This window comes from Crocodylus porosus, unplaced genomic scaffold (genome assembly GCF_001723895.1).
Source record: "Crocodylus porosus isolate Cpor-Errol unplaced genomic scaffold, CroPor_comp1, whole genome shotgun sequence".
NCBI classification, from domain to species: Eukaryota; Metazoa; Chordata; order Crocodylia; family Crocodylidae; genus Crocodylus; species Crocodylus porosus.
In genome coordinates this window covers 53,977,288-53,996,172 of record NW_017728947.1, presented here as the reverse complement: position 1 = coordinate 53,996,172, position 18,885 = coordinate 53,977,288, and the positions used below count along the sequence as shown (strand labels likewise).

Genomic DNA, 18,885 nt, shown 5'->3' with positions numbered 1-18,885 from the left:
CCAGGTGGGGGGGGCACTCCTTGGAGGCTTAATCCCTGGTGGTGGGGGCACTTGATGGAGGCTTAAGCCCCTGGCGGTTGTCCGGGTCCTGCGTCCGCACTCCCGGTGCTTAAGCCCCTGGCGGTTGTCCGGGTCCTGCGTCTGCACTCCCGGTGCTTAAGCCCCTGGCAGTTGTCAGGGTCTGCCTGTTTGTTGGGAAACAGAGACGAGGGGGCTGTGGTGGTGGCCCCTGGGGCTGGTACAGCCTGGCTGCAAGGCAGAAGGGACGGAGGGAGGAATTAACCCTTCTCCCTGCCACCTTCACCTTAGCGGGGCTATGCTGAGGCTCTGTTCCATGTTGGAGGGGGGACTCTTCCCCCACCACCTTTCCCCAGGATGGTGGGGTGGAAGCAGGGAGGGCTCTGTGGAAACAACAAGTGAATCAATTCAGGCATTTTTGAATGTCTGCCCTTAGCCCATGTGTCAAGCTGTAAAATGCCATGGCATATGCTGTTGTCTAGAGGAGTCAAATGAGACCTCAAACACATTTCAAGGAAAAGCAGCAAAATAGGGATTGCTTTTTATTTCATCATCCTTTACAGCGCTTCTCCCCTTTCCCTTTCATCACTTGCTAAACAAGACAAAATGAATCAGGACCTACCCATATTATTCCTCAGGGCCTGTATCCAGTCATCCATCAGCTTTTGAGAAGGGGCTGAGAAGTAGAACTCTGAACCATCAATCAGCCTATGAATAGTAAAGATACAAGGATGGCCATACACTTAGTTTCAGCTTTTACATTATTACTGTTGAGTGTGATAGGAATTGCAATACCTGAAATTCCTACACAGCCAGCACCCTTCATGTGCATCCCACAATATCTGTTTCTAGGCTAGACTTGTATTAGTATGGCTGTGAATACATGCAACACTAGAGAGTATCCATACAGGTTTTGCTATCACATCTATCCATGTGGTTTACCGTAAACTGAAGGTGTTGTTTTTCCTGATGTAGCCAGTCAACTTCTCACACTGGGCACCCTCAACACTGACACTCAAGATTGTGGTTATATTCTGAAGAAGAAAGCAATTATGAATGAATGTTTTAAGCATCCTTTCTTTTAGAATTGAATCTCAAACCTGCAATGTGAATGTGAGTATATGCTGATACCGTCTCTCTCACTAATCTTAACACAAACTAGGCTGTAACCTACAAAAACTCATGCCTCTCTGAACAAGTTCAGGGGCACCACTTTGCCCTGCCATCTGACTAGTTCCCCTAGTAGCAAGAACTCTACAAGATGCACCTTTTATACATGATGAAGTACTCATACTTCATTGCATCTTAAAGGCACATATTAAACCCCCAAACATATTTCTCTATCTTAGTTAGAACCTATGCTTATTAGACAGTAAATTTTGATCAACTGATGTATGAAACATAAAAAACCCTTTCCTCAATCAACAGCAAAGACAACTGATTTGATTGTTTATGATTACTTTTAAAAATATTGACTATTTAGAATATGAAACAAATTTAAGGCAACTTTGAAGATTACCTGCAAGATCTAAGAAACAAATTACCTGAGCTGCTTGTTTTTCATTATTGTAGAAGTCAAGTGTTTTTCCGCTGAGTTTCACATAGCAGGATTTCCAAGATCTTGATGTTGGCTATGTGAATAAAGATCGTGACAATATAATTAATGGCTTTATCTGCAAATAGATTAGTATTATCTCTCCTATCTATGCAGTTTAAGCCCTGCCACCCTAGGCTGCACTCAGTCAATAGTCAAACAAAGCCGTCAGTTCTGAATTTCTCCACAGGGACAGTTGACTCTGACCCAGTCAAGTCCTTTAGCCATTTAGTCAGAAGTCAAGGAAAGGGGGCTGAACAGAAACTGAGTGCATTTGCTCTTACCAGTTTTCTTCCTGGAAGTAGCTGGTCTCTCTTTTCTAGTAACCCCTCCATGCTCCGGAGACTCATGGAAACCTGAAAAAAACAAAACAAAACAAAACAAAACACATACACACAAAGGCATTACTATTTGACTCTGAGGAAGTCTTCAAACGTATGTCAACAATTTCAGAAGCAACCAAAGAATTTGGAAACCTGTGAATCACAAACACAAATGTAGTTTATTACCCAAATGAAAATATTTTGACCTATCCTGAACAATGTGATCATGAGACTGCCACTTAAGGTTTCTTTTCCAGTCTGCCCATTCCATTTCTTGGAGTATAAAAATAATGTAACAATATCATGTGTTTCTGTATGAATCCTAAAAATGAGGATTAATTCAACACCAGATAGAGTGAGAATTATCCAGAAGTTGCCTGACCCAAAATCTGTGTAAGGATTTTGCTCTGGCATTCTAAGGCACACGAGAACACTAGAGAAATATAAACAGTTTTATGCATTTGGATGCCAACTTGCACACCTACAACTCAAAACCATTAATTAAATGGTCAAAGTATTTCATAACACTTTCTCAGTAAGTTCTTCTAATACATCTCCAGGACTTTTTATTATGTACTCATGGGGAACTAAGTCATTTATATTACTTTAAGAATGTAAGAAGTGCCATACTAGGTCAGGCCAATGGTGCACCTAGCCCAGCATCCTGACTCTGAGAGTGGCAGAAGCAGATGCTATAGAGGGACAGCATTGAACCAGATACATCTTAAGTGATCTATCCCATATATGAAACCCACTCTGGCCTCCACCATTATTGGTTTAGAGATGCCAGAAGAAAAACTGCCAACCATTCTATACAATGGCTATTCATAGCTCTATCATCCATAAATTTATATAATCCCTTTATGAACCTGGTAACGCTATTTGCCTCCACCATCACCTGTGGCAATGAGTTCCATAAGTTAAATATGCATTGCTTAAAATACTTCCCATATATTCACTTCTAATATTCCCTTCAATTCTTTTTTACTTATGTTCCATATCTTCCCTAGTTCCAGTTATCATAGATCATAAATTTTATAATAGAATTTAACTAGTTTAGGTACCTCTCTTAGTACTAATGATTTAGCATTGTCAATACCTCCCTTGTATGCAAATCCCTCTGTTGTTCATCTCAGTTGCCGTATTTTTGTTATCTCTGCATTCTGTTAACCTATTTTTACATTTATAACAAGGCAATAAAACCAGTGGATAATATATTTTAAGTATAATGTAAATAGTGTTTTGTTATGGGTCTACAAAGTAATCCTGGAATTCGATACTATAGGTCTCTTAATACAACTAAAGCTAACGTTCTATCATTGTTTTCTTGATGCTGTTCCAAAAAAAGTCCTTTTTTGATATTATTTAGCAATATAAATTTATGTAACAGTCAGAAGTGGGTGTTGGACTATACAGATATTGACAATAGAGAAAAAAAGAAGCCGTATATTCTTCTTTTTCAGGGGTTCAGGTAATGATGCTTGTACAATCAAGGCTGCCCAATATCTTCCATGATAACCTATTTTAATTTACTTACAGCCTTTCCAATTGCTAATCTTTCCAATTGAAATTTTCCATATTGTGCTTACGCTTCAAACTCATTTTTTGGGGAAAAAGAAGCCAAACTGGTTGAACTGTGTTTCAGAATAATATATGTGGAAAAAACATATGGCTCTGTTAATGTTAAAAAAGACTGGCAAAAGGAGTCAGGAAAGAGACTTGGACTGGGAAAAGAAGCCTTGTGGGTGTGGGAAGAGTGAAAATATGAGTGGGATGAGGAACTAAATGAATGGAGTGGTAGGTAGGCTGGTTTTGGGAGACTGGGGTGAACATAAAACTCAGTGTATACTTGGAGGGGACTGGGGTGGTGACATAGAGAAGCAACCCTGTGACCTCTAGAACACACTCGCCTGAGAACCTTGAACACAAACCAGCATTCCCGAATCTCATAATTCTGCTGTCAGCAAATAGATCTACAACTCACTGGGAAAAGGTGTGCCGCATCTCAATAAAAAAAGAAGCATGGGATTATGTAATCAAAGTTATATACACAAGAGGGCTAAATAAAGTGTTCACAATCCAATTTTCCTCCACTTGGAAAATGCTGATTTGACAAAATCAGACTGCTCTTAAAGAACACCTTGGTTTTGTTAAAAAAAATTATGGGAATTAATTAAAATGTTTTGTTTTAAATTTCATTATCTCTTCTAAAATTGAAACAATAAGGTTCAGATAAAATATATGTCAGATGTTTTTTCTCATGAGATGTTGACTTTTTATCCTGTTTTGGAATTAAAGAAAAATGTCAACCTCAGAAATTCTCAGGAGATGGAATGTCTTTTTTTTCTTTTCAACTAGCCACTCATCTGCCCTTTCTTATGTATGTATTTGACTTAGCAAACACACCACATTTATTTTTATATATAATACCACATAGAAATGTTTTTAATAGCAAAGGTTATTATTGGCTGCACAATTAATTCACTTCTTTTCATGTATCAGCTTCCTTCTAATCTTACACAAAGACCCTCAATACGTGTGTATACAAATCAAGTAATTGCAAGAAAACCTACAAGGTATATAAAGTATGAGATCACTGGACACGACATATTATTTGTGCAAGCGAATAAGAGATTTAGTGCATGCAATTTGTGTCAGTCTAGTTTTTGTATGCAAATACGTCTCCAGCAGACAAAGGTTTGGCTCTATGAGAGAATATCTGCATTTTTCATTCGAGACAGTCTTATTTTAATGTTATTTTTTTCAGTAAAGTCAAGGCATGATATATGACAAGATACAAGACAAGATTTTCTAGGATATAAATTCAGCTGAAATCTTACTGGAAGAAATTTAACCTAAGAATCTCACCATAGGAATGAAATATCTTGCCAAGAATATGTAAATATACGAGGTGGAGCAACTGCTTCCTGGCCCTAGGGAAATAAGTTTTCATGAGCAATATGCTCATTTTAAAGGGAGGGAATAATACTTTGTTGCCTGTTAGTAAACAGCAATTTCCATCAAAATGAACTATTTATAAAGGCTGCTTAAGCTTCTGGTACATATTGCTTCATACGTATATCTTTCCAGATAATTTAGCAAGTATGTAAAGAGCCATTTGCTGTTTCTTGCATATAGATCTGTGGGGGAGCTGTTGGAAACTTTGGGTATGTGGCTCATCTTTATAGTCTTTTCATATTTATTTTTGCCATATAATATGCATCTGGGTATTACACCCATGGAGTGGCTGTGTGGGTTCTGACAACAAAGGTGGCTCAGCAGCAGTGTAACACCACAGCTGGGCACCCAGGACAGCTGCCACACACAGAAGTAGTGGTGACTTCTGGTTGCCACCATTGCTGCTGGTGTGATTGTTTTGCTGATAGCTGCTTTTTTCCACTCTTCCCTCCACCGAAAGTTGCTGCCTGGAGCAACTGCCCAAGTCATCCCACCCAAGTTACACCACTGATGCTCAGAACTTACCGAGAAGTCATTCGCTGATCTCTCAAAGGAGAAACTGGACTGTGGTAAATTTGGAGACCTCTGGCCAGGACCAGGTGAAGTCATGGCTACCTTTGTTTCTAGGTCAAATAGGGGACTGTTTCCAACATGTTTTTTATGGTCTGATACGAGGTCAGTGAAACTGCTGATAGATTGCTTGGATATTGGAATGGAAGGTAAAAGAGAAGGCTTCTGAGAAACAGGGCTTCCTGAAGTCATAGCATGTGGACTCATTGGCTTTGGTGTAGAAGGAAAACTAGTCTCACTGGGCGTCCTCTCAACTTTCATCTCTCCATTAGTACTGCTCACCATCAGTGGGACTTCTCCGTAACTGAATTTCTTAAATGTGTCTGGAGACGTTTGGACTGGAGAGAAAATAGTTTCCAGGGGGCTCCTCAAGGCAAGACTAGGAAAGGACTTGGATGGCAATGGTTGGGTGCTCTTTATCTCTATTAGTCTTGAGGATGGGAACTTTTTGTCTGAGGGCTTTCTTCTTAGAGAGGGGATCCGAATGAGTTTTCCCTTTTCCTTCTGCCCACTTTCCTCAGTGTCAGTCTGTTGGAGGAGCTTCATTTCCCTCTGCATGACAGAAAGATGACATTGTGTGAAATAATCTATGTACCTGAGTATGCGAACGCGTGCGCACACACACACATTTTATTTTTAATACAGGATCAGCTTTGGAAATGTATCTTTAATATCTTACTAAAAATTGCAGCAAATCTTTCATAAACAGGAGGGCAGTGGCATCAGTATCACCACTGGAATAGTTCATAGGAACCATAAACATTGAAGTCAGTGAGTCTCTGGTAAGAGATTATTAACTCTTGCTGAATAGTTAGACCCAGCATTTTTGATACAGAATTCCCATGTGGTACTACAGCGTGGCTTGGCTTCTTCAGCTTTGCTCCATAAACAATATTCATTTGGAACAGTTTTCACGAGATTCTCTAGAAAAGAGGAGTCTGTTCCCTCATTTAGCAAATTCTGTCTCTTCTAATCTGAGCAGGAAAATGCAACAGCAGACATGAGCACACTAATTCTCAGCCCTTTGTGTGAAACTACACAAACTATGCTTTGTTGAATATCTTACACCATGGTGATTGCAAAAAATTGGGAGGAAAGTTCTTGGGGAAACAAATAGAAAACGTTTTGCTTAAAGCTCTGTAGCAAGGTTACTTCATATAGTGTCAGATCATACTGCTGTCCCATTTTCCCCTTAGCTATTTACTAGCTTCTGTCACTGTTAAGTTGCTGCAATTTTTATCCCTTCAGATAAGACTCCAAATCACCCCTTTTGCGGCAATCATGTCTCGTCATGCTCCCTTTAGTAGTGGTAGTCACTGGATTCCTTTGTAGCGTATCTGCATAGGAGGGACTCAAACTCATCATATCCTAGGGGTTTCCAGGACAAGGGACCCTAAACAACTGAACTATCTGCTTCCCCTCTGCTCCCTCTCCCCATAGTCCTCCTTGCTGCTCTTGGCAGAGCTTCATCTTCCAAATCTGCCCATGCTGGAGTCTTCTCCAGTCTACCTGGCAACTTTTGATCCACAGTCTACTCCTGATTTTCCTAGCATGCCTATTTCCGGTCATTAGGCTGAGTCCCTAGCCTCCTTACAGGGGCAACTTTGTGACAAGCCCCTACATCATTTACAGTTTCGTCAACCTTCTTCACCTCACCTTTGTCTTCCTGTTCAGCTGGGCAAACTTCTCTTCTTGAGCTGCAAGCATCTTCTCAAAGTCTTGGTGTTTCTTCAGTAGCTCCTCAACTTCAGACACAGAACCCTAAGCCAAAAAAATCAACAATAGAGGCAGGAATCCAGTTAGACAAGTAAATGGAAGACTAAGGCTGAGATTTTCAGTCAACTACCCTACTTAGTCAAATAACTTCCTTTGAAGTTAATAGGAGCTAAGTGTCTACATACCCTGGTTGACCTTGAAAATTTCCTGTGCTTCTAAAAATATGATCCATGGTTCATGGCCTGAATGAGGTACCTAAAGACATGGGATTTGTTGAAGATATTTCTCTCTCCACCATCAGTGCCTGTTAGCCATCAGCATCCATACTATAATCTATCTTAATGGCCACCATGGAAAATAGCATTGTTGGCCATAGAGGGGCATTACATTTGTAGCAGTACATATGTCCTTTGTAGTGCTACAAAATTGAGTGTACTTGCATTCAAGTTGTTTGTGGCACTACAAAGAAGGTGACTGTGGTGCCCCTTTCAAAACAGTACTTCTTTCAAAACGGAAGTTCTCAGGATGGCAATATATTGTAATACTGCATGTAGTGCTTCTACAGTTACAACTAGCACTACAGGGGTCTCTATAATGCCCAGTACCCTGCAGTGCTCTGTTCTCCCTTCTCCCTCCAAGGGCTCTGTGCTGGCGCAGCCAGCAGTGAGATGGCAGAGAACCCTGCTGGGACCCTACTACCCCCAACAACATTTCATCAGCCCATTCAGAAGTTGGCTGCTGGTCTGTTGGCCACAGTGGGTAAGCAGAGCAGGCAAGGGTGGTTCTTTTGCAGCTGCCACAGTCAGCAGAGGCCAGCACTTGCAGGGGCTAGTGAAATGGCAGTGGCCACCAATACAGGTCTCTGCTGCTGTGACAGCTGCACAGTGATCAACTGTTCAGTGAAGCAGGGAGGTATGGGAAGGGTTAGGTTTAGGGTGGAGCCAGGGTTCTAGCAAGGGTTAGGGTAAGAGATCAGTAGCTGATTGCTGACAGCTTCTCAGCAGGAGAGAGAGAGCAGTGATCTGGCTCCCCTGGGGATGAGGGACTGAGGAGTAGGTCCCTGTTCTTCCCTGACTTTGGAGAAGAATTTGTAGCACTTCAGCCATAAGGCTGGAATTCCTGTATGACCCCATAGTGCTATATTTTTGTAGTGCCTAAAAATGACTGCCAGTTCATACCTTTTCAGGGCTGGGTGATATTTTTCAAGCCTCTTTAGTAGCTTGATAAAACTGTAGTTGTTGCAACACTTTGTCCCTCTCTTCTCTATGGTATACTATTGACTTAGCAGCAGTACTACTATGACTGCAATATGGTATTGTTATTTTTCTGTGGTATTGTGGTGTCTGTATTGTAACCACTGGTATCTAAATTAAATATTTGAAGCACAGACAGAAGTGGTAATTTTTTATAATTTGGCCCCTGAAACTGCTCTTCAGCCATGACCTAACACAAGTATATAGCTTCAGAGTACTTGAAAAGGGCCCAATCCCACAACAATCTAAATCCTCATTACATGAGGGTTCAAATGAAGGTGCTCAGAAGTGGAGCACCTTCATTAACTTGTGTCTGCATGTGCTGGGAGAAGGGCTGGACTGACACAGCCCTGCCCTGCTCCTGTTGCTGTTTTCAGAGTGGAGGGATGGGAGTAGAGGGAACTCATTCTGTGGGCTGTCTAGCCGGCACTGGAAGGTGGTGCGGGTGGATCGGAGCTCTCTCAAAGTGAGGGGGTCCAATCCACACTCCCTTCCCTCACTCCAGTGCAGGCTGGAGAAACCCCAGAATGGATCTACCTCCTCTGCCTTTTGCCCCTCTTACCCCAAGACAGCACAGGGGGCCAGTAGCGGGGGGTGGATTTAGGGGAAAAGGCTCCAGAGACATAGCATTTCTCCCTGACTTGACTTCAAATTGAAGCTTGATTCCCCACTCCCCCACCTAACATCTATTGGGTCTAGAAGATCTGTCTAATTCATGGCACTTTCTGTGAAGTGCCATGAGTTAGACTAGGGAGTTGCACATCTGTCTGCACCCTTGGATCGCAGTTTATGGGAAATCTTACCCCATCTCTGGGGGCTTTGTAATTCAGTGCATGACTATTGGTCCACCCTTGCAACCATTGTAACATGGTCATCGAAGAGAAAAGGCTGTTGCAGATGAAGTGAGAATAAGAAATTGTAGACGTAGCAACAAAAGCTACCTATTTAAAGTGCTCCTGTATCTAAAATTAATAGGGTGTGGGGAAACATCTTTTTTTCCTTCAAACCAGGTTTTTATCTTGATATGAAGTTTTAAGAATGTTCTTTTGGATATCTGATTAGTCTAAGAAATGAGTAAGAATTTTTTCCAGTCCTCCTTCCTACACTACTCCACAGGCTATTGCCCCTGGCCTAAGTTAACTCCTTTAAAAGGCGTAGCACTTGCCTTTCTGGAATCCCAAAGCTGCATTACTCAGCCATTAGTGTTTAGACTGTGATTAAGTTAATACAGAATCCCTGAGTAGGCAAAGAGGGAGGGTTGTCTGAGATGGAGCATACTCCAAGTTGTCTGCATATGCAAAAAGGTATTTTAATAGTGTTACACTGTTCCTACTCACCCCATAACTTGGATCTGAGAGAAAGCTCTCCTTGGCAGTCAGCCATGCTTCTGCTTGCTCTAGCTCTCTCCGTAGTAACTGGATCTCCCAGTTTTCCTCATATAGCTTTTTTCTCAGGTCCCAGCTCTCCCTTACCTTCTTCATCAGCTCTGACAGCTCTGACAATTTTTCTTCAATCTAGGAAAGCAACATTTGTAATAAAGGGAGAAAAAATCCAATTAGACTTTCATCTGACAGCCAAGTAACATGTAATCTGACCTTGTGACTCATAATGAGTCCTCGAATGAAGTTTGTGGTGCCAGTTTAATTTAGAAAGGAAGTTTGATTCCTCCTTTTGCCTGGCTGTTTTAATTTAGTCCACATGTCCATACCATATCTATGCACATATTCCACATACTGTATGAACAATATTCTGCTACTTATCTTTTCAAGACCACACTTAATTCCAAGAATAGTTTGTAATACTGAAGCAATAAGAATACAAACAAATCCAGCTGCCCACAGTCTGAGAATCCTGAATGTTTTAAGAGCAGTGGAAAATGGTTTAGTTTTCTCTACAGCAACAATTTGCAACAGTAATGGGATCTTTCACAAATTCTGAGGATGCTTTCAATCTTGTGATCTCTGGATCTACTTACAGTCTTAAGACAACCTTGGGGCCATTGTAAAGGTCAAAGTCTAAAGTTACACAGATAACAGGATCATAATATTTTTTCAAATTAGTTTCTCTCTCCTTTTTTCTTCATACAACTCTAGGTAAACTGCATGTTCTTGGACAAGTTTAAAGACCTCACTCCAATATGTATTTGTTCTGCTTTGTATTGCAGTGTATTTAAACAATGAGGTCTAAAGGATGTTTTTTGTATGAAATGTATTTCCCATGGTAGCATCATATACTTCTCTAGCATAGCAAAAACACAACAAATAACAACATTTAAATCTAGTTATTGTTGAAATAGTACAGGTAAGCTTCAGAATTAATTTTGGTGAAAATAGAAACAACTCTAAAAGGTGTTTCACTTGTCCTGGACAATTATTATTTTAAATGTTGTTATTTTGAATGCTAAAGAACTTGGTCGTCCTCTCTGATTTCTCCTTCTTAAAGGAGAGGTGGTATGGAGGCTGACTACATGTGCATGTGTAAATATGTGAGAGGGGCTCTGAAGATTTACTGAATATTGTACCATGTGTCACACCTTTAGATATGGCACATGGTACAATATCTGGTGTGATCTTGGAGCGATGCTATTGGAACTATTGGTACTATTTGGAATCAAGGCACTGGCCCATTAAGCATGTCTTCTTAGCCAGTTCTGATTTTCAACCTGTTTTACCCATTATCAGCATACCTCCATTGACATGAAATGTCCATCCTTCACCAGGTTGTTCCCAGTCTGCTGCATTTCTTCATATTTTAGCCACTGCTTCTCTATTTCACGCTTGTATTCCTCGTGGCGCTTAATCAGGAGTTCAGCACCAAGAACTTCACTTGCCAGTTCCTCAGATATCACCAGTGCATACATCTCGTTGGCCCAGACCCTATAGAAATGGGTCAGAAGGAGGTATTGATCACTGACAATTCCTGATGGCACAAGTGGAATGATTCACACACACAGGCACACACAAACTCATATATTCACATCTGATATGGACACAGATATACAAACCCTTATTTTCATACAAAAGACAAATCTGTGTACTCACTGGTACATACTTACACACACTCCAGCTTGGTTTCATTTATATGTTCTTGGCTATGTTTCCAGCTTGGTTACATTTGTATGTTACACTCTTATGTTTTTATATACCTACAGCTCACACTACAGTGTGAAAGCACAGCCAGGTATATACCTGGCATCATGTATACACACGTGACAAATACTATACACATTTGAATGCTTAAAATAGGAACTCATACAAATACAAGCATTCAAGAGTAAATATTATACACATTCACGTGCTTTTCTACATACATTCATACTTAAGGCCAACATATTGCCAGACACAAGAATACTTAAAACACATACAAGGCATGCATCTGTATAAACATAATTACACAAAAATTTAGGCAAAAGCCCCTGCATCTATAGGGTCAAAACCTCAATTAATGTAAGACAAGGTATCTCCACTGGAGTTTCAGTACAGCCAAGATCGTTTATATTAGCTGACATTCTGCCTTGTAGCTGCGTGAACATGCACATCTTTATATTATATTCACATATGAATATGCACATATGAATATGTGCATATATCTATAAAACAATTCAGACTATGTATTAGCAGCAACATGGGGTGGGCGAGAAAGGCACATGTCCTGGGCACTGTCTAAGGACAGGGGCACCAGCAAGCCAGGCAGAATTTGGGAAGGCCTTATGCTGCCATCACATACTTTACTCGTACTTGTCAGGTGCAGGAAGCAGCTGGCACAAGCAGCGTGTGTCATGTCATACAAGGCACTCTGGGAATCAGTTTTGTAGAGTGTCAGTGAAGTTCATTTCTGCTGGGGAGAGAATAAAACTGACTTTTTGCTGCTGAAATCTGAATTTTTTTTGCTTTTTTGACACGGGCTTCAGTGGCAAAAAAGGTGGTGAAGATGTATCCCCACAGCAGCAAATTCCACTGCTACTCTAGAAAACTACAGTTTCTAGAATATTTTGGAATCCAGGATACCTGGTTGCTGTTTGTTGCTGTTTCTGCCTCTGGAAACCAGAAGTTTGAAGGGGAGGAGGTGGGCAAAGGATGAGAGAGAACTGCCCTGGGTACATTTCATACAGTCTAGTTGAGTGTGTCTAAAACTGGTGGATGTGTAACACATTGGCTGGAGCAGTAGTATGGTTTTATCTGTGAGACATAACTGATATGGCATAGGCTCAAGAAAACCTGACTAGTTTGAATCTAAGTGGGATCCACTCTAGCCATTGCAGCTGAGAGGATGCTTTGTGCTATTATTCAAAGAGACCTGTTAAGTTAGTTAAAGAGAGACTGGGGTAGGAGTGGGACATGCCAAGTGCCAAATTTAGAAATCTATTAAGGAATACAAGAAATAATGCCTGCTTGTTAAAAGAGAGGGCACCACACACGTACATCAGTTCTCTGCAGTCATTGAAGTAGACCTGGACCTGTTCTGCCTGGTTCAGCCTCTTCTTCCTCTCTAGGAATTTCCTGTCCAGATTTTCCCAGCACTCATTCACCTCTGTGAGTCTCTCCATAATGTTTTCCTTCACCTGAGGGTACAGATGGCTGAGGTGCCTAGCCTCCCCTCGAATTCGCTCCAATGCTTTCATGATGGCAGCTAGATCTCTCTGAAACACAGAAGAAGACTGATCACAAAACCAAACACGAAGTACCAAGTTCAGCTTCAGCCAGCACTGGCATTGGAGGGAAATACTGACAAAAGCAGTATTCAAAGTCTGTTCAAGATCGTGTAGGAACCTTTCATCCCATTGATTTCTTACAGGAAGAAAAAATCTCATTACTTGTGCTTTTTATGTGCTCTTAGCTTCCTTCTAGTGCTCTTCTGGGTTCTCCATTGAACAAGCTTGTTCAGAGCCATTGTGAAGTGCTATTTTTAAGACACGAAAGACATCATCTAGCCTTGGGGATTCTCTTTCCAAAGTCTGTGAAAATTGTGTTTCTTGGGTAACAGGTGTCCTTCCTGGGGAGGCTAGGGGAAGAAGTTGTTGGATCAACACAAAATGGTGGGGGCAGGTATGTTGGCCTACATTGCAAGTCTGTGATATTAGAACTGGTTTTGGAGGAAGGGGAAGGAGCATAGTGACTAGAAGAAAAAGAGAGACAGGGAAGTTATTGTGCAGCAACTCACAGCAGAAAATCTGCTTAAAAATCAATCTGATTTTATTTTGAGAAGGAATCTTGAGGAAGTCCTTCATGTTCTCACCTCTGCAGCATCCCAAAGCGATGCTTAGGGGTCTTCTTAATATTTTAGCTTGTTCTTCATGTGGCCTAAAGGCCAGAGATACCGACTACCAACCCAGGTCAGAACCTGTCAGCATCTTCTGAGTTGCAAAAAAGGGAACGCAGACACAGCAAAGTTTAGGCTTACCAATCTTTCTGGGACTAAGTGTATTACTCTACAGGTCTAGCAGCAGCTGCTGGCTTAGGGAACCAGAAGCCAAATTTCAGAATTCACCCTGGACCTCTTCCATAGCAATACCAAATACCAAGCCCTGTTGGTATCTTGTTCAGCCTCAAGCTACCAGTCCTGGATGATGTCAGTCGCTGGCATTGCTAGTTAGGGCTAAAATACTTCAGGATACTGTTTTTGCTGTTAAATGCATTGCTGGTTCATCCCAAGCTATTTATGAATTTGACAAGGAAGATTATTTGAACCCTTAGTGTCCTACATCTCTTGTAAGCATCCTTGTCACTCGGCCATAGGTGAAAAGGAATGATGAGCCATTGCGCTCCTGCAGGGGACCATCCCAACTATGGTCTTAAGATACTTAGTGAGGCACAAGCTCTTTGTTGGGTTTGTTAATCTAAACCTTGGATTTTGTTAAATATGCCCAAAAATAAAAAGGATTTTTTTTTTCATTTCCCCAAAAAGTTTTTTAAAAAGTTGGGTTTAGGTTGATCTGAAATATTTGCTTTCTTTTTCTTTTCTGCCCCCAAACCAAGAAGTCATTTATTCTTGCAGCTCTAATTGCAGTAGTGCAGATACCTCATCCATTTCTAACTATGGATTTGAAGTCACCCTACAAGTTTAGTTTGGAATTCAATGCAGGAGCTCATAATGAGAAGTGAAATATGCAAGAAAAAATAATAATACTGCATCACAGTGGTAAGAAAAGGAAGAAAGGCCTCTTGCACTGAGGTGCTATAGATCATTCAGTACCAAACCAGTCATCTTTTGTTGATTTGCTGATAGAATGCCCCAGGATATTATCTAACCACATACAAGCCTCTTTGTTCTGTTCTTCTTATGTGTTTCTGTCACTGTTTCAAGGCAGACTTGCTTACCTCCACTCCCTCAAGCTGGCTGAGAAGGGTCTGTACACCTGGCAGGTCATATCCATAATCATTTATGTCCACTACTGCCTCTTTCTCCTGCATCCATCCCTTTAGCTCATCTATATCATGGTCATACTGGTGAACATGTTGAGCTGCTTTGAGATTCTAAAGCAAAGAAAATGTTTCTCAGAAGAGTCATCCTTGCAACACACATTGCTTTTGTTTCTAGGAGATTCTGACCTTATACATTAATGAATGCAAACTTAGGTTTTTTTGCGGTGGGGGGGTGGTCTATTTGTTTTGGGATACATTTAAAGATACTATAACACAAATCCACTTTTATTCCATGGATTAAAGGATTTGTTTTTAAACAAATAGGTGGTTCTTAAGACAGTGTTCTAACCTGGTGCATGACTTACAAAGCCTATGATAGGAAGCAAACAGTTAAAGACATCCAATATGTTACACTGACAGCATAACTGCACACTGTTTCAAAACCTGGCCCCTCCTCTGTGTTCCTATGTGGGTCTGAAACTGCAGGAGGTAGAGGGGAACAGGAGATAGTGGAATAGGTCCAGGAAAGTGGATCTCACACCATTATTTCAGTTTTAAGTTTTACCTAAAAGATATGTAGTAATACTTAAAGATAACATTACATCTTTGAAATGTATTATATAGGCAAACAATGGCTATAAGGCAATAACTCTCCTGAATGATAATTTCATAAAATAACCTCTTCACAGCTACAACACATACTTTCCACTAATGATAGTTCATTGGTCTTAGAAGTCAGAAAGGAAGCAGGAATGGTTAGGAACCTCAGTGTGCAATCATTCATTTTCATACCTCAGTTCTTGCCTGGATGGCTTGGCATAGTTTCTCCCATGTATCATTGATCCTCTGTGTCCTCTTCTGGACATCTTCTATCTGGCTGAGGCCTTCTTTACTTAGGCTGGATGCTAATTCATTTATTGAAGATACTTTGGAATATCCCAGAGGTTTTACCTCCTTTACAAAATCTTCAAACTTTTCCTGCAGCACCTGCAGAGTAAGGATGGGGAGGTTGAATCAGATACCAAGGACTTGTGACTCAATCCTACTGCTATATAAGAGGTAAGGAGAGTTTCTCCCGCTGCCAATAACCACAACACAACAGCAAATCACTTGAACCCAGATATCTTGCACTTGTTCTCAGAATAAGCACCCCTTGCCATGAGAAATTAAGCCCTCTATTGTGAAAGCTTATTATCTGAATTAGTGAATCTATAAAGGTGCAAATCTACCCTTACTTCTGACAGAGAAAATTGCCTGCATCCTTGATGGAATGATATGTCATTAAGAACAACCAGCTGTTCAGCCTTTTATATGTAGTATTTTTGAAAGCATTCATTTAGTAAAATTATCAGTGGGCAATTATAAACTATATCAGCTAGCACCACTGTTTCTTCAGAAAAGAAGTAAACAGGTAGTGGTATGATGCTCTCTCTTAGGGCTATCCCTCAGAATACTGCAAGTTTTCATCCTCAGTGTCAAACCCTGTCTCCTCTCTCACCAGTACAGCCTACATTTTGGAGGTTCCTCACTAAAGAGAAAAAGCTTGTATGAGCTCTGTGATAACCTTAATTTTTCTCCCCTGGTGGACAGTGCTTAAAAGGGCCCTGAATATGAATAAGCAAGGTAGAAATCAAGACCTAAATTTCATGATGAAGAGAGGTTGATATTGTTTCATTTTGTCTCTATATTGGGTTCCAGGGCCAACAAATAGAAACACAATAAACTAACATTTTCCTGCTTCATTAAATAGGAAGCCTCTTACCTCCACATCAGCCAAGTCCTGACCATACTCATCTGATGTTGCTACAGCTTGTTTGCTAGAAAGCCAGGCATCCACCAATTGGATCTCTCTCTCAAACTGAAACAGTTGGCATTGTTCCTGCAGGCATTTCTTCTGGGTTTCAGCCCTCTGCAGGAGAGACTTGTAGTCCGCTAGTACAGCCTGGAGTTTCAAAAATATGGCTGGACTGCAAAAATAACAACCAGAAGCCATGTCATTGTGTGCAAGATATTTTACTGGTGAAGAATATTTCTACTGCTTCTTTGTCTCGTTTGTCACACTTGGAACTTACAGCTTCTTGGATAAGTAGAAAAGGGTCAATCCAGTAATCAGGTGAGTTATGATGAATATGTAAGAACTAGTCAATTGCCCATCAAGAATGACAGGGGTGGTGACAGCATGCAGGGGCGGAGCGCTGCCAGCCAGCACCCTGTGCCCCTGCCACCGCCCAAGAGCAGAGGGGAAGAAGCTTGCATGTGGCTGCCGCCGCTACTCACCACTCCGTACTGCTGCCACTCTGCTTCCAGCTGCGCATCACCCCTGTCCCACACCTCAAGTCTGGTCCTGTGCCACCCCCACTTCTCCCTGCTCCATATCCAGCCCTGCACCACCCTCCTGCTCCGTGTCCGCCTGGCCTACTCCATTGGAGCCATGCCCCGCCCATCATTCTTGACAGGCATTCTTGACGCAGCACTGGCTGGAGCCACACCTCACCAGGAGCCACACCCCCCAAAAGCATTAGGGACAGGCACACAGACAGATGGACTAAGCCCTTTATACATATAGAATCATTTGGTTCAGGAAGTTAAAATAACGTATGCTAGGGGGCTGCCGCTTTTCATCTCCTTTCTCCTAGTATAGGAGTACATTGTAAAGAGAAATTATGACTGTGAAGAAAACTGATTTGCTTTCCCAAGCATGGTGCTTTTTGCTCCTTTAAGTGCATGAGGACTGGATGAGAATATCTAGGACTAGGCAGACTACAATTGCTTACCCTTTGATTGCTACTTTGTGAGGTTCTGTTGTATTTTCTGAACAACAAGAAATCATTACAATTAACAAGTGTCATAGATTTCATAGACATTAGGGCTGGAAAAGACCTCATAAGATCAGCAGGTCCAGCCCCCTGCCCAAGGGGTAGCAAGTTAGGTATGGTCAAAGGATCCCAGCAAGATAAGCATCCAACTATTTCTTAAAAGTGTCCAGAGTAGGTGCTTGCACCACCTCTAGGGGGAGTCTGTTCCAGGCCTTGGGGGGCTCGGACAGTAAAGAAGTTTTTCCTTATGTCTAGCTTAAAACGGTCTTGCAGGAGTTTGTGACTACTGGACCTTGTCATCCCCTGGGGTGCTCTGGTGAACAGGTGTTCCCCCAGATCTTGATGCTCACCCCTTATGTACTTATGTTATTTCTTGTTGCAACATGAGAAGGGGATTCACATCCCCTACAGATAATGTCTGTAGGGTGAAGTACAGATGGATGCCTGAGGCTGAATTGTTCAATCTTTGCAGGTTAGTCTAAACTGTGTAGATTGAACCAATAAGCAAGTGAACAAACATTCACTTTTGATTCCACAAATGCAGCCACATGCTTGTGGTGGCCCAGGCCAGAAGCTGGGGGGTGCTAGAGCATACCTCTCTGCTCTGTTGGATCAGACAGCTTGGGCCTGTGAGGGGGAGTTTGTGGAGGAGGTGCAAAGCATCCTGGGATGCTGGGGGACTATGAGTTAACTTGAATCTGGAGGGGATCTGGCAGAGAAGTTCAATAAACAGATTTAACCTAAATCAGTTAAGTCTGATACTACATCTATCCAGGTTTATCTTAAACCTTTTTTTGCCATTTTGAAAGCAGTTTACCTGCACTGAACTTCTGTTGTGTTACAGCTTTGAACTGGTTTCCAATCACTTGAACCAGTTTATGTATAATTTCTGTCCCTAGCTAAGAGATTCATTGAAAGATTTACAATCCACTGTTTTTGGTTTTGCCTTTCTAGCAGGTTTCTGATGGAAAGGGAACTACCATCTGTTTGCATTTTCCTACCTTTCTGGGTTGTCACTGTTTGTTAGGATAGTGCCAGTCTCCTGTAGCTTCTCAACCCGGGGCTTGAACGCTTCCATATCCAGCTTGGCAGCTTCCAGTTGGCGAAGCAAGGCCTCAGTGGATTCTTCATTCTTCCCATAATCAGAAGTCTCCAGGATAAACCCCCTTTCTGCCATCCAAGACTCAACTTCCAGAAGCTATAAGAAATATAGGGATAAACCTGAACACTCAAGAGAAAGAAAACTGGAAAGCAATAAAACCCAAAGAGACCTGA

At 41.5% G+C, this 18,885-nt stretch overlaps 1 protein-coding gene across 1 annotated transcript in view; it reads right to left on the bottom strand.

Moving 5' to 3' along the window:
* The window catches only part of SPTBN5 (spectrin beta, non-erythrocytic 5), a 151,274-nt gene that overhangs the window by 8,353 nt on the left and 124,036 nt on the right, over window positions 1–18,885 (bottom strand). Inside the window, exons 54-66 of the mRNA XM_019551043.1 lie at window positions 18,612–18,808; window positions 16,557–16,761; window positions 15,587–15,781; window positions 14,750–14,905; window positions 12,854–13,071; window positions 11,119–11,308; window positions 9,770–9,946; window positions 7,120–7,224; window positions 5,419–6,015; window positions 1,897–1,968; window positions 1,563–1,649; window positions 961–1,052; window positions 641–726 (exon numbers count right to left, since the gene is read on the bottom strand). Of these exons, the coding sequence (XP_019406588.1) occupies window positions 641–726; window positions 961–1,052; window positions 1,563–1,649; window positions 1,897–1,968; window positions 5,419–6,015; window positions 7,120–7,224; window positions 9,770–9,946; window positions 11,119–11,308; window positions 12,854–13,071; window positions 14,750–14,905; window positions 15,587–15,781; window positions 16,557–16,761; window positions 18,612–18,808 (2,377 nt within the window). The remainder of the gene's footprint in view (window positions 1–640; window positions 727–960; window positions 1,053–1,562; window positions 1,650–1,896; window positions 1,969–5,418; window positions 6,016–7,119; window positions 7,225–9,769; window positions 9,947–11,118; window positions 11,309–12,853; window positions 13,072–14,749; window positions 14,906–15,586; window positions 15,782–16,556; window positions 16,762–18,611; window positions 18,809–18,885) is intronic.